The 24,188-nt window shown below is 34.0% G+C and overlaps 2 protein-coding genes across 4 annotated transcripts; both read right to left on the bottom strand.

The window, feature by feature from the left end:
- Positions 1 to 1,572: 1,572 nt before the first annotated feature.
- Positions 1,573 to 8,135, bottom strand: LOC117317806 (glyoxal reductase-like). 3 transcript variants are annotated; one of them, XM_033872742.1, is made up of 7 exons: positions 7,711 to 7,896; positions 6,194 to 6,403; positions 5,420 to 5,548; positions 4,639 to 4,746; positions 3,515 to 3,733; positions 2,512 to 2,659; positions 1,573 to 1,740 (listed from the first exon to the last, which is right to left on the bottom strand). In XM_033872742.1, exons 2-7 carry the CDS (start codon positions 6,382 to 6,384, stop codon positions 1,681 to 1,683), a joined length of 855 nt encoding a protein of 284 aa, XP_033728633.1. In that variant the 5' UTR covers positions 6,385 to 6,403; positions 7,711 to 7,896; the 3' UTR covers positions 1,573 to 1,680. The 3 variants fall into 3 exon arrangements, with proteins under 3 accessions (XP_033728633.1, XP_033728634.1, XP_033728635.1); XM_033872743.1 differs by having other exon boundaries at positions 7,766 to 7,812; XM_033872744.1 differs by lacking the exon at positions 2,512 to 2,659 and having other exon boundaries at positions 7,711 to 8,135.
- A 4,969-nt stretch (positions 8,136 to 13,104) lies between these two features.
- Positions 13,105 to 22,535, bottom strand: LOC117317805 (glyoxal reductase-like). The gene is made up of 7 exons (XM_033872740.1): positions 22,332 to 22,535; positions 20,328 to 20,529; positions 20,073 to 20,201; positions 16,797 to 16,910; positions 15,675 to 15,893; positions 15,294 to 15,441; positions 13,105 to 14,087 (listed from the first exon to the last, which is right to left on the bottom strand). The coding sequence occupies exons 2-7, from the start codon at positions 20,507 to 20,509 to the stop codon at positions 14,025 to 14,027; spliced, it is 855 nt and encodes a 284-aa protein (XP_033728631.1). The 5' UTR covers positions 20,510 to 20,529; positions 22,332 to 22,535; the 3' UTR covers positions 13,105 to 14,024.
- Between the last annotated feature and the right edge of the window lie 1,653 nt (positions 22,536 to 24,188).

The raw sequence follows: 24,188 nt of genomic DNA, 5'->3' as shown, positions 1-24,188 counted from the left end.
AATCCGATAAGTGGTGACTGGATTAACCGACTGTACAGTGAGACAATCTGATTATTGGTGACTGGATTAACCGACTGTACAGTAAGACAATCTGATTATTGGTGACTGGATTAACCGACTGTACAGTGAGACAATATGATTATTGGTGTGTGGATTAACAGACTGTACAGGGAGACAATCTGATTAATGGTGACTGGATTAACCGACTGTACAGTGAGACAGCCCGATTAGTGGTGACTGGATTAACCGACTGTACAGTGGGACAACCCGATTAGTGGTGACCGGATAAACCAACTGTACAGTGAGACAACCCGATTAGTGGTGACTGGATTAACTGACTGTACAGTGAAACAATCCGATTAGTGATGACTGGATTAACCCACTGTACAGTGAGACAATCCGATTAGTGATGACTGGATTAACCCACTGTACAGTGAGACAGCCCGATTATTGGTGACTGGATTAACCGACTGTACAGTGAGACAATCCGATTAGTGGTGACTGGATTAACCAACTGTTCAGTAAGACAAGCCGATTAGTGGTGACCGGATTAACCAACTGTACAGTGAAATAATCCGATTAGTGATGACTGGATTAACTGACTGTACAGTGAGACAATCCGATTAGTGGTGACTGGATTAACCGACTGTACAGTGAGACAATCCGATTAGTGGTGACTGGATTAACCGACTGTACAGTGAGACAACCCGATTAGTGGTGACCGGATTAACCAACTGCAAAGTGAGACAACCCGATTAGTGGTGACTGGATTAACCGACTGTACAGTGAGACAACCCGATTAGTGGTGACCGGATTAACCAACTGCACAGTGAGACAATCCGATTAGTGTTGACTGGATTAACCGACTGTATAGTGAGACAATCCGATTATTGGTGACTGGATTAACCAATTGTACAGCAAGACAACCCGATTAGTGGTCACTGGATTAACTGACTGTACAGTGAGACAACCCGATTAGTGGTGACAGGATTAACCTACTGTACATTGAGACAACCGAATTAGTGGTGTGTGGATTAACTGATGTTACACGGAGACAACGCGGTTAGTGTTGACGGGATTAACCGACTATACAGTGATACAACCTGATTATTGAGGTCTATATTAATTTAATGGACTGTCCAAAACAGCGCAATTGCTGTCTGCATTACAAGTTAATTTGTTAAAATCTGGTAAAAGTAAAGAATTTTGATCAAAATCGTTTACCTAATAATGAAGAAACACTGACTGTCAATTTTGAGAGACTTACAAATTTTAAACTTATTCATTAAAGACAACAGATGGATTTAACAATAGGTTGGCTTATGTCTCTAGTTCATTCTTAGTTATTGTTGAAACTGATATAAACACAATAACGTGGAATGGTACCACACCTCTGTATTATAGTGGCTTCCGGCAGCAGAATCATGTTCTAGGTTAATTTATAATATGAATTCTAAAATCTGTCATACAACTCCAACACCTCTGTATTATTGTGGCTACCTGCAGCAGAATCATGTTCCAGGTTAATTTATGATATGAATTCTAAAATCTGTCATACAACTCCAACACCTCTGGATTTTGCAACAACTTTATTCTGATTGTATTACAGTAAAATTCTATTTAAAAAAATCCATGAACATATATATACTAGTATTACAATCCACATTGTATTTATAACAATCATCCCTTCCAGGGGCTTTTACATGGATTCCACGTACAGGACCAGTCGGGCACACCATTCTGAAAGGAAAAGATGAAGAACTGATTTTTAACATTCTCATCCTCTATTTTTACTGTATAACATGAAATATTCGCGAGTACTTTATTTTGTGGTTTGGAGCTGACAAATTATTTGTGGGTGCAAACTTTCATGTTATCCCATGCAGTTTTTGTGGTTCCATTCCAAACAGGTTACAACGAAGGTTTATACACAATCACCATTTTATGTTATACAATATATAGAGGATTTTGAATGGTTTCTCCTTGAATATAACATATATTTCACGAGTATGATAGAATATCGATATTGAGTGAAAAATATAGATATATTCTGTCATACGAGTGAAATATATGTTATATTCAACGGGAAACCATTATTTTATTTTTAAGCTAAAAACAAAATTAAAAGCATCGAAAAAATAATAGTGTCAAAAAGTGCGGGAATCAGTAACATAATTCTTGATGTCTCTTTGTGACATTACTCAACGTCAATTTGACGGCACCATTTTGAAAGGCCCAATCAGCGCAATTTAAGCCTTTTCTGCGGCTATTGAAGAATTGTGTATGAAAAGTTAACGTCAATAGAGTATTTTGTTAAAAACTAGTCTGAATATTTCATAAATACAGCAAAATAAGCCATCGATCTCTCTTCTTTGCTGGGGACAGGATCACCCCCCCCCCCCCCCCCCCCCCTTTTCACATGGGGAAATTTTTGTATAGCCTTAAAAATGAAAAAGAATCGCAAAAGTACTAGACGACGCCAGATGTTTAGAGATGAGACATGTTACATACCAAAGTTTCCACATCGTTCTGGTCGAGACTCCAAGAGAATACATCAGCATTCTGCTCTATCCGTCCAGGATCTGATGACTTGGGTATTGTTATAAAGCCTTGCCCCACAGACCACCGTATCAATATCTGGGCCGTGGATTTATTATGTCTGTAATTATCAACTTTTAATTAACACTGAACTTTCAAAACAAGAATCTAGTAGATACTTCTCGTATCTTTATTTACATCATGTTAAACAAGACCATTATGATCTGGAGTGTGCATATCAAATAAATGCTCAATACGTAACAGAAGCAAATAAATGCTCAATACATAACGGAATTTAACAAATGATCAATACATATTAACAGAATCAAATACTGTAAATGCTCAATACATAATGGAATCAAATAAATGCTCAATACATAAAGGAATCAAATATATGCTCAATACATAACAGAAGCAAATAAATGCTCAATACATAACAGAAGCAAATAAATGCTCAATACATAACGGAATTTAACAAATGATCATTTGAAAGTTCACACCCATTCATCAAAAAACAATATACAGTATCTGGTGATCTTTTGATTTATTACAGTGAACTGTTTGAGAAATATGGATCTTTTAGTAAGACAATGTGTGGAAGCTGAAATCTTCCTCATTTTGTGTGATATATTATACTACTATAATAGATAAAACAAATTGACCAATATCAGAGACATATATACTGTATATATGTCTCTGCCAATATATAACAAATGACATTCTGATTCTGCCGTGAACCCCACAGCTATCATCTCTGATTTGTGAAGTGGTTATTGAATGCTGTACGTAGGGTTTTAATGTCTTGTAATGACTGATTTTATATCTATTTTTATTGTTATTAACCAAAGATATTGAAAAATCTGAAAATTATTATCAAAGAAATTCCATTTTTTTTCTTTCTAAACTTTATTGAAAAACACAACATTTAGCAACAACAAAATAATCAAATGGAGAAAAAACAAAATAAGTGATGTACCTTTTTGCAATTTCCAATAAAGTTTTGTCCAAGAGTTTCTGTCCCTTGGTTAAAGGTGAGTACCCCATGACAGTGATGCCATTCTTCCTGCAGTAGTCAACAATCTCCGTCTTCTGTTGCCAGGGATGAAGTTCAATTTGATTGACAGATGGAGTTGGGAGCCCTGCCTTTCTCAAGCCCTCAAGATGTTGTACTCCAAAGTTAGAGACGCCCACGGATCTGGAGAGTACCCCAATACAGATATTACATATGTAACTATAGAACAATGCTTGACTAGAATTACACTTGATGAATCAATAACATGGGTTTTTTTTGTCCATTTTTAGGCTTCCAGATTCTTTCAGTACTTTAAGTAAAATATGCAAATGCCAATTTGAGTAAGAACAGGATGACACTATGAACAAGAGGCATAGCTCATATAGCTGTCTATCACCAACCTTTGTCTATGTAAAAATATCTACAACAAATTTAATTTTATAAAAGAACAGATCCCAGTGGGATGTTGGCACCAAAGATTGGTTGATCTTAATTGGGTGTCCGTAAGACTTTTCTTTCCTCTACTTCTTATATAATTTCCTCTTTACCTCTATTTCTTTTACAAACAAGTGGAACCCACATATTAAATCACTTTCTTAAAAATATCAATAAAAATGTTCACCTGTTAAAATTGATGATGGTCACCTATTGGCCATTTTGTTTTCTGATCAATCTCAAATTATCTGGAATAGCTAACCTTCAAGGGGAATATGTATCTGCATTACATAATTGAGAAATATTTCTCCAGTACTTAAAAAAACAACCCACAAATAACAGAAAGAGATGGCTGCATGTGGGTCATTTTGTTTCTTGATCTGTCTCAAATCTAGAACTTCTTGACCAGATCATGATAGCAAAGATTGTTTACGGACAGATGACAGACAACAGACAAGAGGCATTAAAAATTAGAACAGCCTACCATCTTAGCATTCTGATATACCAGAGTTACCCCCCTTGTGTTTCATTTTGTCAATATGGTATAGTGATTGCTTGACAATCTATGGAATGCAAATGAGGATACTGGGCTGAAAAATACAATTACAGACCTGACCATGAGGATACGGGGATAAAAACATAAAACTACAGACCTGACCAGTCCCTCCTGTTTGAGTTCCAGCATGGCCTTGTAGGTCTCTACACATTTGCCAGAAGATGGACTATGTATCAGGTACAGGTCAACATAGCCAATATCCAACCTACAAAAAATAAATCACATTTAACTTCACTTCTCAAATCGATTTTCTTATTAAACAGAAAAAAAAAATTCTACATTTCATGTTTCCATAAATGCTTGCAGAAATAAATTAAAAATAAGTTTCACTTTTATGAAGGATGTTATCTCGGTAATTCTTCAGATATTAAAAATATAAAGGAAGAAATCTATGATATTTACAACTCTTCTCCTTTAAACTTTTCTCCCTCATAATGCTCTGCTAAATAAATCAATTTATGAAGTTTTCTCCATAAACTTTGCCAACAGGTCTTTCTGAAATCCCAGATAAATTGGTGCATAATGTATATTCTGAACATGCAGAAAAAAACTTTAATCTCAGATGCTCTGAGTTTGGGGAAAATCTTGTACATAGAAAAGTTTATTTTCAAAAGATAAGTCTGCATGACTTTTTTGAAGTATAAAAGTTTTTGCAATGTGTTAGGAAACACAAAATAAACACAATTTGTCAGTTTGTCATTGGATGGGAATGTATGAAAAACACTTTGTAATGCAGTCATTACAAATCCAATAAATAGGATGAATGTATAAATATGTAAATCATTTCACTAAGTCCTAAATTACAATTACATGAGTGAAATATTAAATGCCATCAGTGTTTGTTTTAAAGGGAAGTCGGTTGTTTATTAGATACTCACATTTTCAGGCTTTTGTTGAATATTTTCTTACATCGATTGTAACCATTTTCCCAGAGTTTTGTGACAACAAACACATCTTCTCGCTTCATGCCACCATTTCTTATTCCTCTTCCAACGTCTGCTTCATTGCTGGTCAGAAGTAAATGAGTTTAACAACACATTCACTTCAGTACATAATGAAATGCTTATAAAATGATATATTTCAACAAGGTGATCCAAACAAGAATAATAAATATATAAGATGTACTTTAACTCTGAAATGTCTTCAATGAGCATTCATAGGTAATATGACTGCCAACTGAATAAATCAAGGCTAATTCAAGGAAACGCTTCAGTGCATCATGGTAAGTTTGAATTTGTCCAGTTAAGCAAATATCATATAACAGAACCAGTAAATACTGGTATAATACTCATTATAAGCTTTAATTTGTTTTATTTTAATCTCAAATACCTCCTCCAGTAACAACCAGGGTCACTGTCAGATGTCCATTTAACCTTTGGACCCAAATGACCTTCATTTAAGACCAAGTGACCTTCTGTGTTCAGTTGACTCATTTTTTAATTCTGACCAAGTGTGTTATAACACAATGTTCATCAGTGAAAAGATACAAAATTTGTTCCTGCATGACGTTTGATCCAGTGACTTTTTGTCAGCTGATTCCATATTTAATTCTGAATAACTTTGCTTAATCATGTCATAACAAAATGTAAAAAAAAAATATGTATCTAAAAATTCTATCTTGATGTTTATTCATTTGTAATCCATCAACTTACCCATAAAATTCTGCCGTGTCTATTAGTTTGTATCCCTTGGAAAGAGCATGGGTGACCGCTCGCTCTGCCTGGCCACCCTGTCCAGATTCCGACAAGTACGAGCCAAGACCAAATAAAGGCATGATCACTCCATCATTTAGCTTGATTGTACTGGTCAATCCTGTTGCTATTGAGGCCATTGCCTTCTTCATATGTGGACACAATTGTTAACTGAAACACCAGAAATTATCACATTTATTCACAAATATGTGAATTACACTGTATATATGTTCACGGTGGGCAGGTTACCTTGGCACTAGGACACTTCAACACAAGCTCGGTACTTTCAGTTCGAGACACCTCAGCACTTTTCTGGGTCACCTCAGCTTTTCATATTATTTTTTCTTTTGATATAGAATGGTTTAAGATAATTTAGAATGTTAATTTCTCTCTCATCATGAACAGTTGTGGATACAAAATACAACATGGGTGTCTTTGTTGCAACAAGGTTTTCTTAGCGAGATCATGACAGATTTTGTTTTCACATGCATGTATATATCTTGTTATTATTAACAGGTGGTCGTAATGATTAAGAAAACAACGAAGCCAAGCCTATTCACATTGTAGGTAAAATAGGGATTTTGAACTAAAACAACGATTCAAATGTTTCTACATTTATTATGTTAGTAGGCGATGCTTCAAAAGGATAAGCATCACATGTGTACAATATATTTCTCGATCCATGTCATCACTGATTGGTTAACACAGTCTGTGGTGATGATAGTGAAAAATTAAAGATAATAGCTTTAAAAAGTATGCCTGTGTTTGAATACTTTAAAATGTGTATACGTCTGGTAACATACAGGTTTCCATCATCAAAACCTTTGAAATGATTAATATGATGTCATTTAAAATGTTTTACCCAATCCGAACACTAAATTTCCACATTAAATGACATCAGATTCAGTAAAGTCATGCACTTTTTTTTATTGTCAAGTTTAATTTCGAAAAGTTTTCGTTTTCATATTATTCAATTTCAATTTATGTGATCATGAACTAAATTTTTCTCCTGAGACACATGCTTTTTAGCAAGTTTTGCCGAAATACAAACAGCTTAACAAATTACTTATCAACAGCAAGGCCCATGCATATGCAAGTCATGATTGTACATACTACCAATATACAACAAAAATTACATCTGCAAGAGGCAACAAACGAGTTATTCCCCTTTATATATGTACTCTACACATTCTTGCAATCGCATATTGCAAATTCCAAAAATCATTAAAGTCTAGAAATAAGTCTTCAAAAATTGCTGCTTTAACGAAGTTCCGAAAATGAAAGTGTCGAGTTATCAAAGTACCGACTTGACAAGGTGACAAGGTGCCGAGCTCGAGGAGTCTATCTACTTTCACTTTGAACAGGCTGACTGCAGCACATCAGCTGTACAGGTAGCCTATACTTAGAATGACGATTTACAAGAGATCATTCATTAGGCCTACCACACACACCATTTTCATGCAGACATTGAACATTACCTTGTCGACCTTGACTTTAGCATTCAGGTTACTGGAGTATTGATAATTTACTGACCCGAGTCTACCTGTCGTGTCTGATGGCTGTCGCGTTGTAAACTAGAGTTACCGTTCTTGGTCAAGGTGAAACTCGACTCGTCCGTCTGGCCTACACGTTCATGTCAACTGGGATTCGACGTTTACTCAGCAGAGATGAATTATTATTACCACTTAGATATATGGCATTTCTTTTACTTCAAACAAAATCACTTCTATCACACACAATGTTTTGTACTTATTTCAAAATCTCAACAAATCTACTCTCATAAGTTTTATATCAATTAGTCTACTGTACATGATATTAGATTCTACCAGAGACTTGTATATGGTATATACGTCTCTGAGTCTACTAAGTCTTAGTTACTCCAACAATATTAGCGGTTTTACACGGCGCGATACTTTTGACTGCGGCCTCTTATGTTAAATAGGAGTACAGGACCTCTGACAGTTGATCAGAATCACACCAGACGCACATCATAGCGTGCTAATCTTAACCTTTTTTTAGGAAGATCCTGCCAACTTTCTTAAGAGATTTGTCACTATGGATTAAATATAGGCCCATCATTTTACCCCAGAGGCCAAACTGTTATATACCCGGTATATGGTATATATATATATATATACAATGTATATATATTATCAACCATCAAGTGTGTATCCGGAATTAATCAATATCATCTTTTTATGTTAGTATGTTTATTGTTCCGTAATTTGTGTCCTTCCATCACCGGAAGTTGTTTTGATGTTTAGTTGAAGAAGAATAAAATATAAGTTGGAGGCACCACGTGTTAGAGATTTTCTATATTGTACACACAGCCAAGCAAACCCCAAACACAACATGGAGGAGAATCCAGATCCCGGATGACAATGTGAGAGACATCAGAAACCGTCAGCTGTTGCTGACGAGTTCGTATTGTAGATAATGTAAATAATATGTGTCGGTGATGGAGCACACGTGGTTCGTCTGTTGAAACTTGAAAGTGTCGTCAATCGTCATGTAATTGTTTGAACTTTTGATTTTTTTTGTCTTCGTGAAATCAACAAAATCCCAGGACACACCCATATATAGTTTTGTAAGAAATCATCGGCATGTGTCTGTAAGAACGTCAACATGATTGGACAAATCCGTCGAATGGAGAAGTGCTGGTACTAGTACAACTGCACAGGCTACCTGAAGTTCCGCCATGATCTGGACGGGCAATCTACACTAACAGTGACGATGAACACATGAAACGTATCATTTAGTTTCATTTATTTATCAACATCCATTAATATGTATCTATATATGAAGATCACCATCTCTGATGTGGTGAACCGACGTTGTTTATATATGTGTTTCGTCAAGTAACTTTCCAGTGACATACTAGGAGTGTGCATGTGACCGTCATTCTCGTACCCTCTGTGATCCCTTCCTTTGAAGATGATGTCGAGTCCTAGGCCTACTGTCAAGGAAGTTTTAGAGTTTTATAGTAACTTTCCTGATTGCTGAATTAATAATAACATCAAAATCCAGTTCAACATGTTGACTTTGAAAAAAGTTTTTAGCTATGATCACTTCAGATCAGGTTTCAGTGTATTGAACAATGCCTTTGGACACACAGTCAAAATTCATTTGAAAAAAAAATTTAGTGCATTAAACATTTAATGTTGTGATATCTTAGTTAACTGATACATATTGATTGTCTTTAAAATAAGTGGTTTATTATCATTAACATTGCAATTGAAACACTAGATATTATACATCTTGTAAATTTGCTTTTTACTACATCAGTATTCCATAACAGTATATTTTACCTTTTATCTAGCTCTTGATTTGTCAGTGTTTTAACATTATTATTACCCTCTAGTCATGACAATACAGTATTATATTGCACAACATCATTGTTTTCTAAATGTTAATGAATGTTTTTCTCAGATAAATTATATCGGAAATATACTATAATTTTCAAGAGCGAAATCTCTGCTGATATTACTGTGAATGACATGTCATATTTGGTTAACATTTTTAAAGGATGAGCATATAATCAATAAGTATGTCAAATGTATTATGTTGTTACATGGATTTCGGGTAGTATTGTATTGTACATTGTAATGTTTTTGGAACTTTGGTCATTTAATGCTGGTAGTATTTGGTGGTAATTGATATATGTTCTGATATTGTGATTATTTATGAACCACAAGGCCATGCCGAGATATTTTTCAGCGCATATACATGTATAGCTACGGTAAGGCTGATAGGGATAGATATAAAGCTGGCAGGTTAATGTATATTTTGTGTAATTATTGCAAGTTTTATTATGGTCAATTTCTCTATAACTTTAAATCACATGGTCTTATGACGCAACATGATGATACAGTAATAGTAAACAGTTAGTTGAGTATTGCCAGAACAAACTATAAATTGATGACTGACATTTATGTATGTATTTTAATTTGTATTGTTGAATCTTGAGCTTGATAAAATGTTAACTAAATAAATGCTACTTATAAAACTTTATATTTATATCCAATTCAATTACTCCATCCTTGAAACTACATTGGTACTAATAGCTGAGACTTGTATAAGCATGGTTAAAAGTTCTTTGACTATATCAAACTTTTATTTTCATTTTTACCAGAACATGTGAAAATAAGATATAAAGGGATAGAATTGACAAATTGTTCAGACAATGTATCAGAGTGTGATTGTGTACTTGTAGTTTGGCCAGCTCAAGTGATTCTAAGAGGTTAGTGTGTAAATTTGGTCTGCAGTAATTTCTCATTATTACCAAATTATATTTTGAGTATTCGCATTCATTAACTCTGACACAACTATATAATAATTATGTTTTGGAAGGTCCTTTGTCTACTGCGATATGTCCTGTTCTCTTTTTATAAAACAAATCATGCACATGTTCATATTTTTTTTTAAATTGAATACTCTTGTAAAGTTAGAATACTCACTTGATGGTAACTATTTCAAAATTGGGGACCAATTTTGGTTTTGCGGGGGGGATGTTATATACCCGGTATATGGTATATATATATATATACAATGTATATATATTATCAACCATCAAGTGTGTATCCGGAATTAATCAATATCATCTTTTTATGTTAGTATGTTTATTGTTCCGTAATTTGTGTCCTTCCATCACCGGAAGTTGTTTTGATGTTTAGTTGAAGAAGAATAAAATATAAGTTGGAGGCACCACGTGTTAGAGATTTTCTATATTGTACACACAGCCAAGCAAACCCCAAACACAACAAAACAACAATCGAAACATTGGAAGCACCATGGCTCTTCCCCGCCAAGGAAGGCAAAGACTGTTCCATCGGCTGGGAAGGTTATGGCCTCGGGTTTATAGGATGCATATGGTATTCTGCTGTTAGATTATCTTCAAAAGGGACAAACAATCAATGGCACATACTATGCTTCACTTCTGAGGCAGGTACGGGGAAATATCAAACTTAAGTGCCGTGAAAAGCTCACTAAAGGTGTGTTATTCCATCAGGACAATGCACATGTTCACACGTCTGTTATTGCCATGACTGCCATTCACGATTGAGCATCCGTCTTATTCACCCGATCTCGCTCTATCAGATTTTCATCTATTTCCAAAATAAGAAAAAAAAAACTATTTCAGGCACCCACTTTTTGTCCGATGATGAAAAGGAGTTCTATAAAAGTGGCATTGAGGCCCTTAAACACCGCTGGCAAAAGTGTATAGATACTGAAGGGAATTGTGTTGAAAAATAATACAATATGTCCGGCAAACTTAAAATCCTTCAATGTGAGGCTGACAACATACCTATCAGCCCTCGTAAACTTTATGTGATATCTTCAAATGAGATATCTTATACACTTACCACATAAGATATCTTATACACTTACCACATAAGATATCTTATACACTTACCACATACGATATCTTATACACTTACCAGATAATATATCGTATACACTTACCACATAAGAAATCTTACACACTTACCAGATAAGATATCTTATACACTTACCACATAATATATCTTATACACTTACCACATAATATATCTTATACACTTACTACATAAGATATCGTATACACTTACCACATAAGATATCTTATACACTTACTACATAAGATATCGTATACACTTACCACATAAGATATCTTATACACTTACCACATAATATATCTTATACACTTACCATATAAGATATCTTATACACTTACCACATAATATATCTTATACACTTACCACATAAGATATCTTATACACTTACCACATAAGATATCATACACTTACCACATAATATATCGTATACACTTACCACATAATATATCTGATACAAAAATATGTAAGATATCTTATACACTTACCACATAAGATATCTTATACACTTACCACATAAGATATCTTATATACTTACTACATAGGATATCTTACACACTTACCACATAAGATATCTTATACACTTACCACATAAGATATCTTATACACTTACCACATAAGATATCTTATACACTTACCACATAAGATATCTTATACACTTACCACATAAGATATCTTATACACTTACCACATAAGATATCTTATACACTTACTACATACGATATCTTATACACTTACCACAAAAGATATCTTATACACTTACCACATAAGATATCTTATACACTTACCACATAAGATATCTTATACACTTACCACATAAGATATATTATTCACTTACTACATAAGATATCTTATACACTTACCACATATCTTATACACTTACTACATAAGATATATTACACACTTACTACGTAAGATATCTTATACACTTACCACATAAGATATCTTATACACTTACCACATAAGATATCTTATACACTTACCACATAAGATATCATACACTTACCACATAAGATATCTTATACACTTACCACATAATATATCTTATACACTTACCACATAAGATATCTTATACACTTACCACATAATATATCTTATACACTTACCACATAAGATATCATACACTTACCATATAAGATATCTTATACACTTACCACATAATATATCTTATACACTTACCACATAATATATCTTACACACTTACCATATAAGATATCTTATACACTTACCACATAAGATATCATACACTTACCACATAAGATATCTTATACACTTACTACATAAGATATCTTACACACTTACTACATACGATATCGTATACACTTACCACATAAGATATCGTATACACTTACCACATAATATATCTGATAAAAAGTATGTAAGATATCTTATCTATTACATAAGATATCTTGTAAAGAAAAGTTTATGAGATATATCTTTTATGAGAGATCTATTATGATAAATTAGATACCTTAACAATTTGGTTAAGTACTGGATGAACATCGCTCCATTAACAAATGACAATTTGGCTTGCCATACTGTTGTGATGAACTGCCGGACACACCCAATGTTGCGACATATTTCGCCATGTTCAGAGTGCTATCAAAGTGTACATCAAGGTTTTTCACGATTGTGGACTGTCACCATAACGAGGAGACCGATCTTTTGATGGAGACTTTTACTTCAAATTCTTAATTTCTTTGATCTTATTTGCTCACCAGTTTAGAGTACAGACATATATAGAAATATAGTAGATTTCACAAATACATATGTACATATATACAGATTCATCCATGAAACGGCTAATACACATCAATGATTGGAGAGTGTGTTTATGTGTTCGTTATTTCATAATTGCATGTATTATGATAAGTGATTACATATTAAAAAGTATGTGTACACGCGAAATATTTCATTGAGGTAATAATTCTAACCTTATTTGCAAGCTCTTTAAATATTAACCCAAACTTGTCAATTTTTGGGACTATTTGTAGAAAGTAATTCCACTAATTTGTTCAAACTTGGATTTTTACATAATTTTCATAAATTCGGCTGCATTCAGAATAGTTTCCATTTACAGGGACTATATCCAGGTATCTCCAGGTAGACGGGGCTTGTTACCATTATCATCATAAGGTACATATAATGTAGTAATATCTCTCAGATACAGGTAATGTGTCCAGGTATCTCCAGGTAGACTGGACTTGTTACCATTATCATCCCTCAGATACAGGTAATGTGTCCAGGTATCTCCAGGTAGACGGGACTTGTTACCATTATCATCCCTCAGATACAGGTAATGTGTCCAGGTATCTACAGGTAGACGGGACTTGTTACCATTATCATCATAAGGTAGTAATATCCATCAGGTACAGGTAATGTATCCAGTCATTAGATTGATTTACTGTATTATCCCGACCTCAGCCGCTCCAGGGGGTTTGGATAGCGTTAAAGGTCGAACATGACCAATCAGGCATAGCGTTCTGAAAGAAAATAACTCAGATAAATCTCAAATAAAAAGGAAACGACGGTAAGATTTTGTCTATCAGTGAAAGTCATTAATGTGTAACAGTGAATTGGTTCTACCACAGATATACAGGTATAGGTCCAGGATGAAACTATTTGCACTCATAATATTTTGCTTTATATTTCATGCATTTTAAATTTTAAGGACGTTTTAATGTATTTTATAACTTTGTATTAAGATGGATTCTATTGAAATTCGAAACACTATTAGACAATTGTTAGCTGTTTTATTCGATGATTTTATTGTTGTTATTGTTGTTTTGTTCTTCATAAATTGTACTTCATTAATAATTATAATTTATATTTTAAAAAGTGACGTCCACTATTTATTCAAAGTTATGCAATCATCACTGGAGGAAAGAGCAAATAATTATCCATGTTTGTAAAATTTCAATAGATTTCACTGAAATACACAGTCATAACAAACAAGAATAAAAATATGCGTGATATACAGTTTATATAGCAACAATATTACGCGTTCGTTCGAGCTAAGTCCGTGGATCTTTACTTAAGGATTAACTGGAATATATTTTTTTCATGGTATGGAGGTAACTCCATAACATAAAAAATACAATGTATATTCAAATAACTCCTTATAATTTTATTTACTTTACACAATCTCTGTGGAAATCTGCTTTTATTGGTGAACTTTTTTCTCTTAGAAATTATTACGCCGCTTGATTAGCCAACCAAAAGTGACGTTACTAACGGTGACGTCATTGTTATACGTTATAGGATGATAACATCAATTATTAATCCAATGAAAATCAAATTCAAAATTCAAATTCATTTATTATCTCAACACCTGTACAGAAAAGGTATACAGAGATAGACTACAAAATGCAATACATGTAAATTTACAATAATATGAAATTTGGTGAACATGCGTGGATATACAGAGGGATGAAAGTATCATAAAGATGTAAACTTATATTTGAATTAAAATATCTACTCAGGCAAGATCGAATTATAATTTATTATCGTCCCACAACGCGTTAGAGACTGTGATTTGGAAGTAATTGCATGAATCGTTAAAAGACGACATCAAGTAATGACATAAAGAGAAACAAAAGTGATGAGAACGTATATATTACGATATTGCATATCAAGTATATGTTGAACATCGACGTTATAATTTACAACCTTAACCAAACCCCACCTACCAGTATCTGGAGGTCCCTAGTATCCAGCCTCCATGAGAATACATCAGAATTCTCTCCAATCCGTTTGGGGTTCGAGGATTTGGGGATGGTTATGAATCCGTGCTCTAAACTCCATCGTATTAAAATCTGTGCCGGTGACTTCTCATGCCTGGAGGTAGATATAAACCTGAAATGAACTGAGGTGACAAAATTCTAATTTGCTTATATAATTATATGACTATTTATGATACTTTACATAAAAAAACCTCCAAGCAATTTGATAGTGTAATCAAATAAATGCAGCCAATTTTGCTACGGATTCTGGTTGTTATGAGTCGACCCCGTGGTTAATTTTTCATTAGCTGCTGTTTGAATATCTCAAGACTTTTTGTTATACTTGACCTTTCAGCAATATCTTTTAGCGTTGGGTCGGACAGTTTAATGCCTTTCGTTAAAGGACAATGGCCCATGACAGTGATTCCATTATGTCTGCAATAATCAACAATATCTGTATTCTTCTTCCAAGGATGAAGCTGGATTTGATTGACAGACGGAGTTGGAAGTCCCGCCTCTCTTAAACCTTCGAGATGATGTACCCCAAAGTTAGACACACCGACCGACCTACAATCACATGCAGTTTGGTCAAGTTAAGAATATGAGAACAACATTCAAAATAGGACTAGAATATGAGAACAACATTCAAAATAAGGATAGAATATGAAATAAATATTCAAACCAAAGTAATATATAAAACAAAACAAAACAAAACAAGAACAACACATTTAGGAGCTTACGAAAGTGGATTAAATGAGGTCAATAAGTTGCCATGAGCTTTAAATTTATCAATCGAGCTCATTAATTTGATTTGCCACGAGCCTTGAATTTATTAAACGAGTTCAAAATCAATTTGTTTACTGAATTATTAATCATTGAACGAATTTATTAATTTGATATGGCAGAGCCACAAATGATTTCTATATAAAGCAAGCGATTTCCGCTAAATATCATATGACGTCATATAATTACTTATAACGTCACAATGTGTTATTAAACGTTGTTTACAATATTGATGACATGATCGTATAACAAAGTAGAACTTTATAAAATATTTAAATATTGTGAACTATTTAGCCCTCGAGGTTCATAGTTGTCTTGTTTGTTTCATATAAATTTATGATAAGTAGCATCGGTTCAAAATATACGTCTGCATTCATATAATTTCAAAATCGTCCAAAATAAAACAATATGACATGTTATTAGATTATTAAATTCTATATTAAATAATAGTTGCTAAGGCCCATCATTGTTATTTTCTGATTGAACACATTGACTTTGATACCTGACAAAATATTTAGTGTTCTGAGATATGCGATTTAGATATTATTTTCATTTAACACAAGATATTTTAAAATCGTCTCGAGGTTGAAACATGGCACACAAAAATAATATTAAAAAAACTCATAATAGTCTGCGAAGAAAACTTATTAAGATCCTTTATATAGATAAATGTAAAGAATCGCGTACCTGACTAGTCCCGCCTGTTTGAGTTCAAGCATGGCCTTGTACGTCTCAACACACTTCCCGGGTGTAGAAGATGGATTATGGATGAGGTACAAGTCTACGTAATCGAGGTCTAAACTGGAACATATCAATATGGAGTTGTATATGGTAAACAAACTTGATAAGATATAATATACTAGTAGTCTACATAAACAAAATAATATACATCTCAAGGAATGTACATCTCTCTCTATATAAACAAAGAAATGTAAATCTCTAAGTCTACATAAACAAAGGCATGTACATCTCTGTCAACATAAACAAAACAAATGTCTATTTATAGACATATTTTTGTACAATAAAGATTCACACATATTGATGAGGTACCGGTGTACATGTGTATATACATACATACATATCATTGTTTAGGTTATTATGCTAATTAGTGTCTTTTCATTGGTCAATGGTCATTCAAGCTCCGTTTGGGCCTAATGGGACCCACGTGATTAGTTTACCACTTTTAATTGGTCAAGGGGTCAGTCTAGCCCCTGCCGGACAAAGGTTATCCCCACTACAGAGATAATTACTGGAGGATTGTGACGCCATATTGGAAAAATCAAAAATATTTTGTTTTAATTGAATGTTCATACAGTATTTCGGATTTCTATTATATTTTAAAAAGACGTCCCACCAGCCACCCCAACTGTCCTCCTTTTTATGTGTGTATCTTTATTATAGATACATGTTTACTAGCTTGCTCATGTCTGTTATATATGTACAAATGTATACATTTCATTTTGATACTTGCTCATGTTCTATGTACAAATGTATCTAAAGTTCAATTTTGATACTTGCTCATATATGTAATATGTTATAACTACTTGTAATACTAGTTTTTGGCGGAGTCCCGGTTGCTTCCCCTCCGGTCATTTTGCCATTACTGCCGGGTGCAGGTTTCCTGAAAAGGTTTTTCCTGAAGTGCTTTATGACCTATAATTTGAGGGGTATAGGTTAAGATTATAAAGTTTGGCGTAGTTCTCGCTCACCTTTGCAAAAAATTATTGGTTATTCTAAAATATTAATGTTTAATTTTGCTTCTCATGATAATAAACGGCTGCCCATTACATCATGGGGTATGCCAAGATTTAACAGCCTATGTATATCTCTGTCTATATAAACAAAGAAATGTACATCTCTAAGTCTACATAAACAATGGAATGTACATATCTAAGTCTACATAAACAGAGAAATGTACATCTCTGTCCATATAAACAGAGAAATGTACATCTCTAAGTCTACATAAACAAAGGAATGTACATCTCTGTTAACATAAACAAAGGAATGTACCTCTTTAAGTCTACATAAACAGAGAAATGTACATCTCTGTCCATATAAACAGAGAAATGTACATCTCTAAGTCTACATAAACAAAGGAATGTACATCTCTGTCAACATAAACAAAGGAATGTACATCTCTAAGTCTACATAAACAAATACAATTTGTACATCTCTAAGTCTACATAAACAGAGAAATGTACATCTCTAAGTCTACATAAACAAAGGAATGTACATCTCTGTCTACATAAACAAAGGAATGTACATCTCTGTCTACATAAACAAAGGAATGTACATCTCTGTCTACATAAACAAAGGAATGTACATCTCTATCTATATAAACAAAGAAATGTAAATCTCTAAGTCTATATAAACAAAGGAATGTACATCTCTGTCTACATAAACAAAGGAATGTACATCTCTATCTATATAAACAGAGGAATGTTTATCTCTGTCTACATAAACAAAAGCATGTACGTCTCTAGTATACATAAACAGGGGCCGCGGTGGCCGAGTGGTTAAGGTGTCCCGACACTTTATCATTAGCCCTCTACCTCTGGGTTGCGAGTTCGAAACCTACGTCGGGCAGTTGCCAGGTAATGACTGTAGGCCGGTGGTTTTTCTCCGGGTACTCCGGCTTTCCTCCACCTCCAAAACCTGGCACGTCCTTAAATAACCCTGGCTGTTAATAGGACGTTAAACAAAAACAAACCAAACCAAATACATAAACAAAGGAATGTATATCTGTATGCAAACAACGGAAAATATCGATATACAACCAAATCGTCAATCTAAAGCAAAATCAAAGAACGGGGGAAATAGGAATGTATAGATTCATTAAGACCCAGAACAAGTACTAATAAGACCAGGTACTCCCACAAATAAAGCGTCTTCTGCTTCATCGACGACACCTTCCACTTGACTGAATCAAATCCTGATTAAGTCACGTCCTCAAAAAAATAATAATAATAATAATCGGGTTGGTACAACTGGAACCATCAGGTATTTCACCTAGTCTAGAGTATGTCTAACTTCATACCACAAAATAGAGCGTTCCGAAATGAGATTTTGATGTCAAACACATAACCTGACCCTCAAGTATGGTTACGTTTGACCGATGATCGACCCATACCAGTTCTGCTACACGTTGATCAACCACACGCATGCTAGAGCTTATAATTCAGGGTCATCTATATACCAAACCTGAAAAATCACCCAGCTGTTATCTGCTCACAAGTGTCTATAGCACAGGATAGGAGCATTTGTTTAGCCTAATTTGATTTTATGTACATATAAACACTTATTTTGTTTTGACCTTGAAATGCAAATGGCGGCTTTGAATAATATTGCACAAAAATGGCATAAAGACAGACAATAATTCAATAAATATGCACCTGTATAATACTTTTAAGATATCTTATCATAGTGAGAAGACAAATAGTTAAATTGGTAAGTGTGGGGCCTTTCTAAGAAATACGTATATTTTACCTCAAACTCAACAGTTGAACTTTTTTTTCCTAAAGCAGTCTTCTTGCGATGTCTAGAGTTCTTTATTATATCTAAAAAGAACATTTTTGAAGTTTGAAATGCCTCCTTATATGCTATATTTGTGTGATATTATTCAAAACCGCCAATTGCATTTCAAGGTCTAAATACAAACAGTGTTTATGCATATAATAAAGTCAAATCTGATAAAACCAACGCTCCTATTTTGTGCTTTAGACACTTATGAGCAAAGCGGCATGACTATTTTGTGGTATACATTTGATACAAATTAACTAAATTAAGTAAGTCCCAAGGTTTGCAATGATACGTTTACTAAACGTTCATCCTCTTACTCCTGTTAAATTGCACCATAGGAGTTTATAGGCTTGTAAAATATCACTGTTTTGACTGGATTTGCTGTTGAGATGCAATATTAAATCATTGACAGCACCAACAGTTAAACACATACTTCATACTTACTTTGTTAGACTCTTCTTAAATTGATTCTTACATCGATCATAGCCGTTTTCCCAAAGTTTTGTCACAACAAAAAGGTCATTTCTACTGACGTCACTCCTGCGAATAGCACGGCCAACCTCTGTTTCGTTTCTGGATAAAAGCGAAAATATCGTTTCTTCAATTAGAATAGGTTATAACAAGATATAAGTGTACCATTAATCGATATGTTCGACCACAAAAATGAAATTGAATTCCTGTACAGAAGTTAAACCTTACTCGTAGTATTCTGCGTTGTCTAATAAACGGTAACCAGTAGACAAGGCGTGCTCGACGACACTCTCCACCTGTAGAGCTTTTCCTGAATCTAACTTGTTCATGCCTAGTCCAAATATAGGCAGCTTTACCCCATCGTTCAAAACGACGGTACTGGATAAGCTAATGTCCCTTTCTGTCATCATGATGAAAAGTTCCACCGCGGCTTAAAAGAAAAGAAAGCATTTGTTGGTAAACTAATGTATTGACACAGTTTCAATTGTCATTCCTCCATTTCCGATATCAATATGTGAAATGAGGTTACAATTACAGTCCAGGTGTCAACATGAGATATAGAATGAGGATACAATTACAGTCCAGGTGTCAACATAAGATATAGAATGAGGATACAATTACAGTCCAGGTGTCAACATAATATATATAATGAAGATGTAATTAGCATCCGGTGTCAACATAAGATATAGAATGAGGATACAATTACAGTCCAGGTGTCAACATCAGATATAGAATAAGATACAATTACAGTCCAGGTGTCAACATAAGATATAGAATGATGATACAATTACAGTCCAGGTGTCAACATGAGATATAGAATGAGGATACAATTACAGTCCAGGTGTCAACATAAGATATAGAATGAGGATACAATTACAGTCCAGGTGTCAACATAAGATATAGAATGAGGATATAATTACAGTCCAGGTGTCAACATAAGATATCGAATGAGGATAAAATTACAGTCAAGGTGTCAACACAAGATATAGAATGAGGATACAATTACAGTCCAGGTGTCAACATTAGATATCGAAGCAGACGGGATTGAACCCGAAATTTTAACTGATTTCGAAATTTTCGGACATTGGGAAAAAAGTGAGATACTATGTGTATTATCTAATTCGGTGCCAATTATCATACTTAAAGACTCATGCAGAACAACGGCACACTGTACCTTTAAAGTACTGATCAAAATTACCTCAAGTATGTGGTCGGCACCGTTTGAACACAGCGGGATTCTTTATAACTACAGTCGTTGTTTTTCAAATGTGGAGAAAATGTTAACGACGTTTCCATAATTCCATGTTTCGGTAAAAGAGTGACAATGAGCGCGACATTGTTTGTGGATATATTAAATCTACGTCAAATCAAGGTCCCTGTCAAATCCTCAAGGTGAGGTATGTCAAATCAAGGTCCTGTCAAATCCTCAAGGTGAGGTATGTTCACGTCATGTCACATCCTCCTGAAGTATTTCATGTCACAGTCTCAAGATGAAGGATTTACACACATATGCCCGTCACCTCTAATTTAGTGTTGTTAATTTTTTTTCTGCATCTTCCAGTTAAACACGCGCTCATATATCTTTTTCGAGCCAAGGAAAACCAAGCAGTTCTTAATAGTGAGGATTGTGGGTATTTATAACCATTGGCGAATACATATTTCTGACAATCGTAATTGAAGATGTTATAATATCTAGAATTGACAAGAAATCATCAAATGAAAACACTGCATAAATACATGTACGTTACAAAAACGCATTTACATATTTGTTGTGCTTCAATAAATGTGATGTTTATATCAATGACGAATTTCCTAACTTCATCTGGTCAACAATAATATATAATAACGGTAATGTTAACTACTACCTCAAAATCTATAAAACGAGGGCAGAATACGGCAAACAAAAATATATATCTGCATGGAGACCCTTCAAACAAGTAGAAGGATAACAATACCAGGTATCCAGGAAGAGTAAGCGTCTTCTGACGACACCCGTCATGCAAATCTAGGTCTAATCCGGTTAAAGGCATACACTCAAAATGAGAGTTAGGTTGACAACAGAACCACTAGGCACATCAACAATGAGACAATGTTAAACTATGTCATGTCTTATGTTCCAGTGTGTTTTTAATACTTATAACGAAACAGCACATCAATGATGATTTAATACCAGGTACGACCATGTCAGCTATCATAATCAGCAATAAGCATGATAAGACAACAAACATTTACCTTGATATCACTGACTGTATACACCCGCAAACGAATGTCGAATTGATCTTCGTACGAATAAAACTGTCGCAGTAGGATGAAAACAGACAGCACGCCACACTTGTAACGGTAACATGTAAAACAGGACTAGATTAGGACTAAACTTAACCCCATAACTCTAACGAACATTGACCACTGACTGACATAGATTCTGTAGTGGTTACACTGAAGCTGTGGAAGCAATAAAGTGACATCTCCCTTATGCAAACACATGTCCCCTATAGAACTAGGACAACGACCTGTCTTATCAGAGTCGAAAGGTAGGACGCTACAAAACCTGTGCGAGCATCTTCAGTGGCGAAGTGAATGTCGTTGCCTTTCACCAAGGCTAAATGAGTTTGATTCATCGATCTGTTCTCCCGCTACTACGGCTTAATTTAATTGTGAAAATCGAATCATGAATTTTAGGTATAATGCCTAATTTTAAAATACACATTTCTTTATCAATATATAAATAAAACTTAAAATGATATGCAATTGTTTAAAAGAAATAGGCCAACTTAATTGGTAAATCTACACCAGTTCAAGGCTATGTCCTCGATAGGAGATGGTGACTCTGGAATTATAAGATTATAAACTTGATAACATATGTCGACCATATCACCACGTAAATCGATAAAACGAGACCAAAGCATAAAGACATTTGAGAAAAGGAGACTGATAACTTTTTGATTTTTGTTTTGTCTTTGCGGTAAACGTCTTATTCTTCATTGACAACTTTCAGTATGTTAATCAAAGTCCAAATAATGTCCCGTCCTCAAATGAGGCTCTTTAGTAGTCACTATGTATGCCCGTCCATCCGTCCGTCCGTCTGTCTGTCGGTCAGTCCACAAATTAAACTCCTGGCTATAACTTTACACTTACACAGGGTGAGTAAAGACACCCGGCACGCGCTATATGACGCTGCTCACAAGAACGTAACGTTACGTTGAGTAACCAAGTCGTAAATGATGACGCCTTAATTTGACGCACATTCCAAGGAGCATTGAAGACGGCATGATGAAAAACTTTCATAAAAACGTTTGTTTGTAAGTATGTGAGAAAAACTCGGCAAGCCTCGTGCTGACTGGCCAAATTCTTACACTCGGGTTGAGATATCCTTGTTCATGGAACGGACCCATGATAGATTCTATTAATCTTTTATGAGACATCTTATATATTATATAAGATATTTTATAAAATATACAAAAGATATCTTATAAACATGTAAGACATCTCATAAACATATAAGATATCTCATAAACAGATAAGATATCTCATAAACATATACGATATCTCATAAACAGATAAGATATCTCATAAACATATACGATATCTCATAAACAGATAAGATATCTCATAAACATATAAGATATCTCATAAACATATAAGATATCTCATAAACAGATAATATATCTCATAAACATATAAGATATCTCATAAACATATAAGATATCTCATAAACATATACGATATCTCATAAACATATACGATATCTCATAAAAATATAAGATATCTCATAAACATATACGATATCTCATAAACATATAAGATATCTCATAAACATGTAAGACATTTCATAAACATATACGATATCTCATAAACAGATAAGATATCTCATAAATATATAAGATATCTCATAAACATATAAGATATCTCATAAACATATAAGATATCTCATAAACATATAAGATATGTCATAAACATATACGATATCTCATAAACATATAAGATATCTCATAAACATATAAGACATTTCATAAACATATACGATATCTCATAAACAGATAAGATATCTCATAAATATAAAAGATATCTCATAAACATATACGATATCTC

The sequence above is a fragment of the Pecten maximus genome, chromosome 19 (assembly GCF_902652985.1).
Source record: "Pecten maximus chromosome 19, xPecMax1.1, whole genome shotgun sequence".
Taxonomy (NCBI): domain Eukaryota; kingdom Metazoa; phylum Mollusca; class Bivalvia; order Pectinida; family Pectinidae; genus Pecten; species Pecten maximus.
Note: the sequence above shows the minus strand (reverse complement) of the source record. Positions and strands in the feature narration are given on the sequence as shown.